Below are 12,575 nucleotides of genomic sequence, written 5' to 3'. Positions count from 1 at the left end.
CCAGCCGAAATACGTCCACTGCTGATCGATTTAAATATAGTCCCTGACAAAAAACAAATAGCAATTTCCTACATTTAGCCATCGTTTTCGACGATGGTACCTATACGGGATTTTATTACACATTTATACTGATAAACTGAGATACAAATCGTTTGCGCCGGGCCTGGGTTTTTTCCCATACTTCGTGAGCATTCTCCTTTTGGCAATTCTTTCGCTCTCACATAGTTGAAGCAATCGAAACAATGTAACCAAGAATTGTATTGTGAATCTGATTGAAAAAGAGTAACCTATGGAGTTTCTTGCTCGTTCTTCTCCATAGGAATCTACACTTTGGAACGAGCAACTAGAGGACTGACCGACAGACAGACGTTATTAATATTATTATATTTGCTTTGACGTTCAAAAGTGCTTTCCTGATCTAGTTATTTGAAATAAATGATTTTGACTTTGATTTGACTTTGGCTAACGTTAGTCACCTACACAACGGTTGATGTTTTACCTACAACTCCGTAATTTTATTAGTTTTATGCTATTTTCCTAGAGAAGCTTACATGATGTCAATCTATACTAGAGCTATTGAAAACTCTAAAGTAGAATAACCATAAGTAATTATAAAACCTAAGAATCCAAGCCAGAACGATGATTCATAGATCACCATAGTATACCATGCAGGTATATTAAAATCTTAGTGAATGGGGAAAATACTTATTTTTCCTTTTCAAAAGGAATTTTACCAAATATTTATCTCGTTCCAAATTTTATTATGACTAAGAATAATGACTAATAAGACAGCAATGTAGGTACCATTGAATTGGCTGACGATTTATTTATGACATAAAGCGGCAAACGAGCAGACGGATCACCTGATGGTAAGCAATGGCCGTCGCCCGTAGATACCCTCAATAACAGAAGAGTTACAAGTGCGTAGCCGGCCTATTAGGGATTGGGCTTTGACTTTGATTTTCATTACTATTATACTTTTAACCTACGATATCCACCTCACCTATCAAATGTGGACATTATGGCCAACCCTCTTATATAAATGAATGATGAGGTCTATAAAATAAATCTCCCGATTGATTTCGATTACGGTGGCCAGTCTGTCTAACTCACAGGAGATATTATAGTGCACAAGTGTGTGTGCAAACACAGGTGCACTCTCTGTTCCCTCACTCTCTGAACCCGATGGGACGGCATATCGACACCACTGGAGAGAGGTCAGACGCAGAACCAACGGATTTACACGCTTTGCGAGACACGGGTGGTAAGACACCGCCAACCTTCCTGACTCCGGGCTAATAATGGTCATTTTACTCAGAAAATGCCATTATCACTTTTTGCCCGGTTTGGAAATCGAACCCGCGATACTTTGCACAGCAACCACACCGCCAAGCTATAGTCTATAAAAGCCTATAGTCCAGCTATAGACCATTAAGGACTTCAGACATTGTTGTTAATATTTTAATATTATCGGACAATAGGCTCACCACCTATTACATGGGACTTACTACATAAATTGTGAAATTGTGGGTGTACACAGTGGCATTACGTGCCATAATGTGCACCTCTGCCTACCCCTTCGGGGATTAAGGGCGTGACGATATGTATGTATGTATGTATTATCGGAAAACAAAATGGCGTATAATTTGTGTAAAACAAAGTAAATACTTTACAGCCACTAGTCATGCTCGGTAAATATAATCCGAGGAGTAAAGATTACGAGTAATCAGTTTACAATACAAGCTGGGCTCGTAAATTACTGGACAGATTATGATAAACTTTGTTGTTTTCGTTCCGCAGTCAGGTAGCAAATTATATCGGTACCTACTTGAAAATATTTCATGTAATATAATTATATTAGCTTTATAGACCAATCTTTATACTAATATATTTGTAAAGCTAAAGAGTTTGTTTGTTTGAACGCACTGATCTCCGGAACTACTGGTCCGATTTGAATAAATCTTTTTGTATTCACTCGTTCTGCTCGATTTCTATTGATCGTAGCGTGATGTGTTCTAAGTCCAACACATAAATAATTATTCAAATCGGACCAGCAGTTTCGGAGATTAGCGGTTTTAACCAAACAATCAAACTCTTTAGCTTTACACATCATTAGTGTAGATGAGAATAATCCTCTTTTCCCTCAATATAAGCAATAGCAGGAAACGGTCACATATTTGAGTGTCACTCGCGATAGGTTACACAAACACTCCCTTATCAATGCTTATCAGTAGAGTGATGCTTATCCATCTCGAGACAGCCAATAATCTACCACGAAATGTACAAAGAAAATATTCTTTTGTATAGAAACGCAGGTCAACCTATACCAAAATGTGTAATTTCTACAATTGATTGTGAACTTAATTCTTTTGGTTGTAAAGTTGAATTCGTATTGAAGATATTGGGGTAGATTGATGTGTTGGTATACTGCTTTGTGAAAATATGGCTAATCTGACATTTGAATTGTGCATGCTCGATGCGTCATAGCTAATTTTGAAAAAGAACTTTAATGTTTTCGTATAAAGTGCTATTATTGAATAACAGATTTTCTCTGCAGTAACTTAAACAAAAACTATTCAAAACTTGACTACTTAATCTCGAAAACAGCTGAACCGATTTGGAGAATTCTTTTTTGTTTGCATATATTATTACTAAGTCCTAATGTAAGAAACATTTAAAAAAATGCGCAGAAAAAGGTTCTTGGGATCCGCTAGTAAACTAATTAATATTCAATAGTCAATCAAAAATAATATTACGCAATATTTCATTTAGTTTTGTCAATACATATTGTGGATTTTTTATCAAAATCTACATACCACATACAATAGGTACCTAAGTACTAGTTTACTCTTTTCCTCATAAGAATAATTTTCCTTAAAAACTAAAGAATTTGTATGAGGTAATTAAAATTATGATATTTAAAGGCCAAACGAAAGATGACTGTAACATTCTAGGCATTATAAAACATCTTTCATAAAGAAATCGATTAAAATATAATATTTGATCCATTTTTCCTTATAAGAAGCGAACCGCTTACGCAGATGCACATCATAATGACGTTTTTAAAGACATCTCACATCTTTATTTGATTTTGTCTGGACTTTAAAAGAGACTATGACCTCTGAGTTTGTTTCGGCATTTCTTCTCAAAGTAGTCCGATAGGAAATGTCGGCCTCATCTAGTTATTTAAGAGATTGACGTGTAAAAGAGTTACATTGTAACCTATTTGCAAAAATAAATATCATTTATCATTTATTCTTTTTTAAGTCACATCACATCAACAGCCTTTATGTGGCCATTGCTGACCAAAGGCCTCTTCTCACACGGAGAAGGTTAAACATTAATCACCACGCTTGCTCGATGCGGGTTGGCGATTTCAAACTTATAATTAGAAATTATAAGTCCAAGTTTCTTCACCGTTTGTCAGTGGTGTCTAAATCATTTTAGAAACATACATATTATAACTCGGAAAATGTCACATTGGTGCTTGCCGTCGTCGGTAGGTTTCAAACTCGCACTATCATTCATTAGAAGCGGGCGTCTTAAACCTCCGGGCCACTACGAATTTTTTTAAGTATTTACTCTTTTTTATGTACCTATTAACGAAAACTTTAAAGAATGTACATAATACATACATAACACCTATTTACTATAAATAATTATGCATGAACGCATACCATTACGATTCAACAGTTATTTGCATAACAGCATAAACAACCCACAATTTTGTTTGTCTATCAAAATTATATGCTGAATTACTAAACCAATTTCTATATAGGAATTAACCAATTTCTATTTATCTTTAAACAACTCTATGACTGTTAGAATAAGGTCGAAAATCGCTTGAATAAAACCCGATATTGCTTCAAATACCCAGGTAGGGCCAGTAGTCAGTTAAATCGGAACACTTCTAGTCTATTCCCGACTATATTGGCATCTTCCTGCCGCCTCCATTAAAAATAAAACTGCAACACTTCCCTATCACACGATAACCAAGTTTATATGTTAACAATTAAGGTGCAATTTGCAATTACCTTTGACAGCAGCGCCTAACACGAGGAGCACAACACAGATTATCACTTTCATTTTGTCTCACTATAACATAACTTCTATTAAATGTATTGTCATTTATTTATTTGTCAAATTGTTTTAACTCCGCTGACACGTCCGTTCGCGTTGAAATGTAGACGAACACTGAACGTTGTATGAGTAAACATTCTGATAAAGATGATCTAAGGGTGCGCGTGCACTGCTGTGTAATACAACAAAAACAACATTCAGTGAGTCGGCGGTACAATCTATGAGTTCATTTTTAAACGGGTTTATTTAGGTTTTCCCGTTTGTTTGGGTAAAATTATATTTTATTTCAAATAGATCAGGAAAGCACTTTTGAATGTCAAAGCAAATATAATAATAATAAAAATGTCTGTCTGTCGTCCAGTCATCTAGTTGTTCTATTTGCTCGTTCCAAAGTGTAGATTCCTATGAAGAAGAACGAGCAAGAAACTCTATAGGTACTCTGTCTCGGGTTCGATTCCCGGGTCGGGCAATAAGTATAACTGGGCTTTTTTCGGTTTTTCAAGAATTTCTCTGTAGTAGCACGAAGTCTGGAATCGTATTGTATGTCGTAATGGGTGTACATTGGTAATGTGCACCTCTGCCTATCCCTTCGGAGATAAAAGGCGTAACGAATGCATTATTTTTATGTATTACTTGTATACATTTGCGGTTTAGGCGATGAGTTCCTAGGTTATAGTTTTTTTGGGTATTTTTAGATGCAGTGCAAGGTTGCAAGTCGTTGTTTTTACTTATACATATCTATTTAATGTTTTTACTTGTGTTTAAATTTGTACGGGCCATGTGTATTGGATAACTGTTGAATAGTTTTTAAAATAAAAACTGTTTGCAGTTTTTGGTTGAAGTTACATATATGTATAGATATTTGGCTTGAATTGTTTTATACCTTCTGGGTAATTAGGTAATATTTAATGTCACACTTACTTTTTTTGAGCTATATTTTTCATCAATTATACATAATACGTATTTTGTATTTTCCTACGCAAACAAATACTTTCGAAGATATATCGATTTAAAATATCACGTGACGTCACTTCTTACGTAGAAATCACATTTTATTCGTATATATAAATATAAATATATAATGTATATATAAATATATAAATGACGTATTTCCTCTCACACCTAAACTGATTCGTTATATCTAGGTATTGTTTTTTATATGACAAAAAATTAGTTGTCTAATATTTTTTCATTACCTAACAGACAGACTAAATAGATTTTTAATTTGTCATACCCCGTCATCATCCCAATTATGCCTTAACCATGAAAACATTATATGAGTATCTATCATACAATAGTACTGAGCCAAAAAGGATTAAAATATTCTCTCCCGCTAATAGGTGGGGACGTGAATCATCGTGACACATGGTGGGACACACGTAGACAAGAGACGAACGCTAAGGACCGAATACTTAAGATGATTTGTAGCCATACAGTATACACAGCGTCACATCAAGCCACAACCAGTATAAACTGACCGTCGCATATCAGGAAGAGTCATACAAATGCCAGACCAAGATAAACTGGTTATGTGTAGCTCGATGTGCAATCTGTGTTCCTACTTCACTAAGATAAATACATGGTCAATGTCACAGTACACGTCATTATTCTATTACCATAAGTAAACCGAACAGCATATCAACCTACCTCAATCTATGCAATTTCTTTAATCGATTTTGTACCTTATCACTTTAAATTAAAGTTGGAAGTCTATTGTAGGTTTTCGGTTAGAGTAGCTTCATATGCGAGCTCTTAATATAATATTAACAATGATTTGATTGATTTACGGTCACCACAGTTTTTTTTCTTAATTTTTTTTATTTATTATTACGTAGGCATTGTTCTATGACGTCATATTGCTTGAGATATATTATGTTCAACGTTTACACATATGTACACTATATAAACACGTTTTTGTCGTGGTTCTTGCTTCTGGGCTCCGTTTCTTAGTATTTTAAAGTTGTTTTACACAGAATTTAACTACTAGACTTTAAGTGATGAGTGGTATAATGACCAGAACGATTTTTCATTGTCGGCTACAGCCTGTTTTAAGTGTGGGAGAGCCATGCTTCGGCACAAATGGGCCAGAGATGGGCCACAGTCTTACAGAAAACCGACGTGAAACTTCGCTTGCGTTTTGTTACGTTGAGTGAGTGGGGTTACTGGAGATTTTTTTTATGAATCACGCCGGGTAAACGAGGAGACGTATCACCTGATGGTAAGCAATCGCCGCCGCCCATGGACACTTGAAACACCAGAGGCGTTACAAGTGCGTTGCCGGCTTTTGGAGGTAAGGAATTTAAGGGTTGTTGTTCGGGAATCGGGGATTGGGAAGATTGGGAAGGGAGGAATTGGGCCTCCGGTAACCTCACTCACACAACGGAACACAACGCAAGCGTTGTTTCATGTCGGTTTTCTGTGAGGCCGAGGTATCACTCCGGTCGACCCGGCCCAATCTTCCCAATCCCCGATTCCTCAACAATCGTTAAATACCAAACCCCCAAAACGCCGACAGCACATTTGTTCACACAAGCTCTTCTTCACTTCATTCCAAGCAACTTGATATAATAAAATTAATCCTAGCTAGAGGTACAATGGTGGTCACATGCGCCTGAACACTACTAATTTATTATTGTTTGCTTACACCTGATAAGATCCGCTCTCTAGCCCTGCCCCATGATCTTGAACTGACGAATGGAGTGGTGTAGTGGGCGGTGCTGGTGACAGCGCAGGTAGCCGAACAATATCAAACACACCACTGACTGAGGGATTAATAAATTGCTTTTCTATTAAACGAGACATTTATGAGACATGACTTAATACGTTAACTGTCCCATCTATTTTTAACCCCCGACGCAAAAAGAGGGGTGTTATAAGTTTGACGTGTCTGTCTGTCTGTCTGTCTGTCTGTGGCATCATAACTCCCGAACGGATGCAGTGATTTCAATTTGGTTTTTTTCGTATTAAAGGGGGCTTATCTGCGAGTGTTTTTAGACATGTTTGATGAAAATCGGTTGAGCCGTTTTAAAGTTATGGGTGGTGAAAGTAACGTAAGCGGGAGATTAACCGAAGGTCTGCAAATATACTGGGATGGGGTCTCAAATGAAACCGCAATGAAAGAAAATATTGAAAGATATAATTTTTTCGTATTAAGAAAAATAAAAAAATAAATTAAAAATAAAAAAATAATAAAAAATTAATAAAAAATTTAAAAATTCAATTAAATATTTTATAAAATACAAAAGTATAAAACCTGTACCAATGTAATCTTTAGCCTACTTATAGAAATAAAAACTAGTAATTAATAAGTAAAAAAAAAATCAACGAACTTGACCTTGATTGTAATCTTTACCTTAACAAGAATTGAAATTATAGTACGTATATGTAATATACTAAGCCTAACTTAACCTAACCTACCTATAAAAAGTATAAAATAAAAAATTAAATTAAAAATTTAAAAACCCCCGACACAAAAACTTAATTTCCCTTTAAAAAGTAAAAAATAATAAAAGAAACCTAATCTTAAAGTACCTAAGAATGTACTAATAATTCTAAAAAAAAAATACGTCGCGTTGGGGGACCGCATGAATACGGACTGCACACCGCCGCCCGCGCCGCTATATTTCTATTTTCTGCGTTATAGTTAAGTACTTAAACATCAATTTACTTTAATGTTAACACCAAGCATGTGATACTTATGAAAAAATCGTAGAGAAGTAAGAAATAATTAGGAGCGGTCCCCCAACGCGATGTATTTTTTTTAGAATTATGGATAATCTAGTGGTATGTCCAATGAGGATACTTAAAATGTTCTACTGATTAAAAAAATATCAATTTTCAATTGTTCATACGTCCCTAGAAAAATAAATTTCTAGCTCACACGTCCAGCGCAGTAAAGGCAGTTCAGTTGCCACTGACTAATGCATTATATATAATGCACGGACGTCACAGCCAGATCAACATTGCATTACATGTAATGCACGGACAGTCAACGTGTTAAAGTTTTTTTGGGTTCAAGCAATAAAATTTCAAAATGATCAAGCGGATCTGTCCTCCACTGTACACCCAAAACCGTGCACAGTTGCTCTAATAGAGACTGAACCTAGACACATGGTACATTACTGTTGATAATTAGAAGACTGATGAGTAAAAATCTTTATCATTACCCGGCCACGTGTTGGCAGAGAATGTCGTAAACGTGTCAACATAGTTATATACATATATATGTGTGTATGTATGTAGGGATAAACAGTGAGAGTGTCTAAATATATATTGTGTGAACGAGAGCCACGTGGCGTGGCGGTGCAGTGTGACTTCATGAGCTGAAGCTGATAGACAGTAAACATAGCGAGCATATATACACGTACCTACTATCTATACACGGTGTAACAAAAATGGGGTATTCATATCAAGTGCAAGGTTTCTAGATAACATAAGAAACGATACGGGAAGGGTTTTTTTTCTCACGTTTTCATGGAACGAAATTATGAATTTTTCCCATACATAAGATACATGAAACCCTACATTCGGAAAAGAAATCATTACATCACTCGCATAAAAATAAGTCGGGTTTTCCTTCCTGACGTTATAACTCCAGAATGCACGAACCGATTTCCACGGTTTTCTATTTGTTGGAAAGGCCTCAGGAACTGTGAGGTTTAGGTTTATTAAAATTCGGGAAAAATGCAAGAGAAAAGTAGGAAAACGGAGTTTGCCTGGTTTGTTAGTAAGTTCTATAGTATCGTTTTACATAGTATACAGTACGCAGATCACTCATATGATTTACATGAAATTATAAGTAGTACTCGTCCACAGAATCATGATTCAACTTAAGATTTCACTACTATATTATGTTTTCAAACAAAATAAACAAATAAAGTATTCAATTCTGTGTGAACAGCTCCATTTACCTTGACCACAGAAGAGGTGTAATATTGTTGGTTGTTTAGGAATGTTATAATGCCGTATTTAAGAAAAGAGTTTCCAAATTATCTCAAAGAGAATAATGCACTTTTTGGATTACCTACTGGGGCCTTACAGTCAGTTGCACAAAACTGTCTTTAAAATCGACATTAGTTAATCCGTCATTATCGCTAATATTCCATTAAATTTAAAGACGTTGCACAAAACTGTTGCGGGTCCCTTTAATGGGACTTTAACTAAAGAAGACATTAAAAAGTGTTGCAAGTTAAAACACATATTTTGAATGAACTGATTACGTAGTATTTGTATACTCTGTGGAACTGATTGAATGTAAATTGTCATTAAGGATGGAAGGATGCGAATCCCGCTTCGAAAGAAACCGATTTTTTAAAATGACGATTTATCGATCGTGACTCGATTTATTTCATGTAGTTAAAAGACACTATAAAAATCAATACAATACCATTTGTTACTACTTAGTTACTTGTAAACTAAGACTTAGTTATGAGTTTTTCCAGAGCTAATCACATTTTTTACGTAATACCTATATCTATATTTTGTATTTTATTAAATATCTCTATATTTAATAGATTAGGTATATGTGTTATTTTAATTAGCTACTATTAAATGTATTTTGAAGTGTCTTAATAGTGGAATACGTATAAATATCAAATTTTCTTCATATCCCTGAACCGATTCAATTAATGTGTTCCGATTTAAAATAGGTATCAACCTTTTTGGTTCGCGGGAATAAAATCCTAGATGACCATTGACCAGCCCTAGTTGTCAATAATGTCATCATGAGCGTTTCTGTCATCTCTGTATTTAGGAAAAATCCTAATTTTTTACGATAAAAATATTATCAATTGCTTTAATGTGGTGTTGAATTATCTTTCATTGGTATCGTAACACCGTTTGTAAGAGAGAAGATTTAATGTAGCTTCTAGGTGTTTGTTATTGTTGTGATTAATTGAGAATTGGACTCGTCTCGAGTTTTCCTTTTGTAGAAAGAATTTTCAGTATTATTCATTAACCATGGTATCTGATGCAACACAGGCTGGTTCAGGCAGTATGCATCGCCCTTTTACTAACTTTTTAAGCAAAGAATTAACCAAAGAATGGTATAATATTGCACCCACAGAGGAAGTACGAATTACCCCCAGGTGGCTTGGTATTTTAGTAAAATAAATATATAATAAAATAAATTAATTTAAAACAAGATAAGTCGTTTTATTTATTCTTAAAAATAACTACTTAATAGTTAACACTTCTTTAGCATTTATCCAGTCTCTATAAAGAACAAGGTATATACATCTATTAATACACCTATTCCCCGAGCATGATATGGAAATACCTAAGGAAGGCCTATGTTTGGCAGGAAGCTGATCTTCGGTAGATCCAGCAGCGAAGAATCACAAACATCTATATGACGAAAATTGCGCGGACGTAGGAGCATAAAATTTGGTACACTTATAGTTTATGTGTAGGAGAAGTGCAGAACGCTAATATTTTTCATAAATAATGCTTATAAAGTACATTCATAATCAATAAATAAATAAATCAATAAATAAAACATTACACACACTACCATGCATAGTAGGGGAAGGTAGGGTAATTGAGAACGGCGGGTAATTGGGAACACGTTGATAAGTTCCACTTCCCCTCCCCGTATCCCGTCTCGCGGCTATTCGAGGTATGCTTCCCCCGCCCCTAAGTGCGCAAGCGACAGTGGGAACTGGAGGATGCACGCATCTTGACACGGTGAGTCAAAATGTTTTTATTGCATTTTTGTTATAAATTTTGTGTTTTCATACATTAGATGCAAATGTCATATTTTTGAGTACAATGACACCATATTTCGTAAGTTTATTTCATGGATAATCCGTTTTAAAATTTTACGTGTTATAGGATTCACTTATAATGCTATCGAAGGTCGCGACCATTTTTATTCAAATTATCGACTGCCGGTAATTAGGAACGGTGAGTGGCGGGTAATTGGGAACGTTCATATTTACAATTTGTTTTTATATTTTTATTACAATACAATTTTTTTTTTAGATGAGGCGAGATGTTGCTGCAGCCAGACTGAACCAGACACCACCTGTTCAAATATCAGATTTACATGACCACGATAAAGCTTTGGGCACATGTGCAATGCACTTCCAGAGAGACCAGCAAAAGTTACGTGTGTGATATGTGTCATGAAATGAAAAAATATTTTTTCCGTTATAAGCAGACAGATAAATAATGTTTTTAAGTTTTAATAAAAGTTGATTCCTTTTTTAAGAGAAAATACTTTTTTTTGCCTTTTAAGTTAAGTGTTCCTAATTCCCCCACCTTCCCCTATCGTATTTGACAAAACGTCAAATTGACAGACATTGCGATGATATTAAAAGAAGAAGAAATGAAAAGAGGTTTCTCATTGAAGGAGGTTAATCTTGCCGGTGGTTATACATGGGGATCGTGCGGTCAATGGCCCTTTACGGGTCACCAGTTTGGGCGGATGGACTGACGGCGCCCAATGTCGCTTTGCTACGAAGTTCGCAGCGAGCGATGGCCATCAGAGCGATAAGGGGTTACCGCACGATCTCTTTCGAGGCTGCAAGCCTCCTAGCTGGATCCCCACCCTGGGACTTGGAAGCAAAGGCTCTCGCATCACTATATAGGTGGCGCGGGGAGCTGGCTGCCCGGGGCGAGCGATATCCACCTCGAGTTCTTGAGGCACGAAGGACTGAACTCCGTCGTGACACAATAACGGAGTGGAAAACACGACTTGCGCAACCTAGTGCAGGGCACGCCATTATAGCGGCAGTAAGTCCCGTCATGGAGGCGTGGATCGGCAGAGGGCATGGTGTCCTAACCTTCCGGTTAACACAGGTACTTTCCGGACATGGCTGCTTTGGAAAGTACTTGCTTCGCATAGGCCGGGAGCAGACATCGGTGTGTCATCACTGCGATGGTGGTTTGGAGGACACGGCGCGGCATACACTCGAAGAATGTTCTGCATGGGCAGAGCCGCGCCGTGAACTCATTGCAGTACTCGGCGGGACAGACCTCTCACTGTCGACTGTTATACAAGCTATGGTCGACAGTGAGAGTGCATGGGACGGAGTCGCTTCCTTCTGTGAACAAGTCATGTTGGCAAAGGAAGCGGCTGAAAGGGAGAGGGAATCAAGATCTCTTCCCTCCCGCCGTAGACGCGCCAATCGTCAGCGTCGTGAGGCGGCAGCCGATCTACGACCTCCGTAGGAAAGGCCTACGGGCGACTGACTAGGGGAGTCAGACGTCCGCTGTATAGGCGAGAGTAGGCGTTAGCGTAGTGTTCCACGCGCGCCACTCGAGGAAGGGAAGCAGCCTCCCAGGGCCGCTAACGTGGCGGGACCTGCCGCAAACATAGCGGTAGGTCGAAGCCTGCCGGGTGCGGTGAATCCGTGAGGGCAGCCCGGATCACGGCCACAGGCAGTGGAGGAACACCGCGGTGGTTTTAGCCGGTAAGAGTCCGGCACACCCCTCCGTCGTCCCCACGGCGTGGGAAGTCCATGAGGATTTCCATCGCGATACAAAAAAAAAAA

General features: G+C 37.2%; 2 protein-coding genes across 3 annotated transcripts in view; one reads left to right on the top strand and one right to left on the bottom strand.

Moving 5' to 3' along the window:
• LOC118279136 (uncharacterized) overlaps positions 1-4,210 on the bottom strand; it is a 39,990-nt gene extending 35,780 nt beyond the window's left edge. For both annotated transcript variants that reach the window (XM_035598671.2, XM_035598670.2), the window contains exon 1: positions 4,035-4,210. In XM_035598671.2, coding sequence (XP_035454564.2) covers positions 4,035-4,086 — 52 coding nt within the window. In that variant the 5' untranslated portion in view covers positions 4,087-4,210. The remainder of the gene's footprint in view (positions 1-4,034) is intronic.
• Positions 4,211-11,452: 7,242 nt separating this feature from the next.
• On the top strand, positions 11,453-12,575 carry LOC126911369 (uncharacterized). Its single transcript, XM_050698276.1, has one exon. The coding sequence runs from the start codon at positions 11,458-11,460 to the stop codon at positions 12,250-12,252; it is 795 nt and encodes a 264-aa protein (XP_050554233.1). The 5' UTR covers positions 11,453-11,457; the 3' UTR covers positions 12,253-12,575.

Source organism: Spodoptera frugiperda, chromosome 14, assembly GCF_023101765.2.
Source record: "Spodoptera frugiperda isolate SF20-4 chromosome 14, AGI-APGP_CSIRO_Sfru_2.0, whole genome shotgun sequence".
Lineage (NCBI taxonomy): Eukaryota > Metazoa > Arthropoda > Insecta > Lepidoptera > Noctuidae > Spodoptera > Spodoptera frugiperda.
Note: the sequence above shows the minus strand (reverse complement) of the source record. Positions and strands in the feature narration are given on the sequence as shown.

Excerpts from the sequence above, each read along its gene's own strand:
- LOC126911369 (XM_050698276.1), top strand. The coding sequence starts at position 11,458 with ATGGGGATCGTGCGGTCAATGGCCCTTTACGGGTCACCAGTTTGGGCG.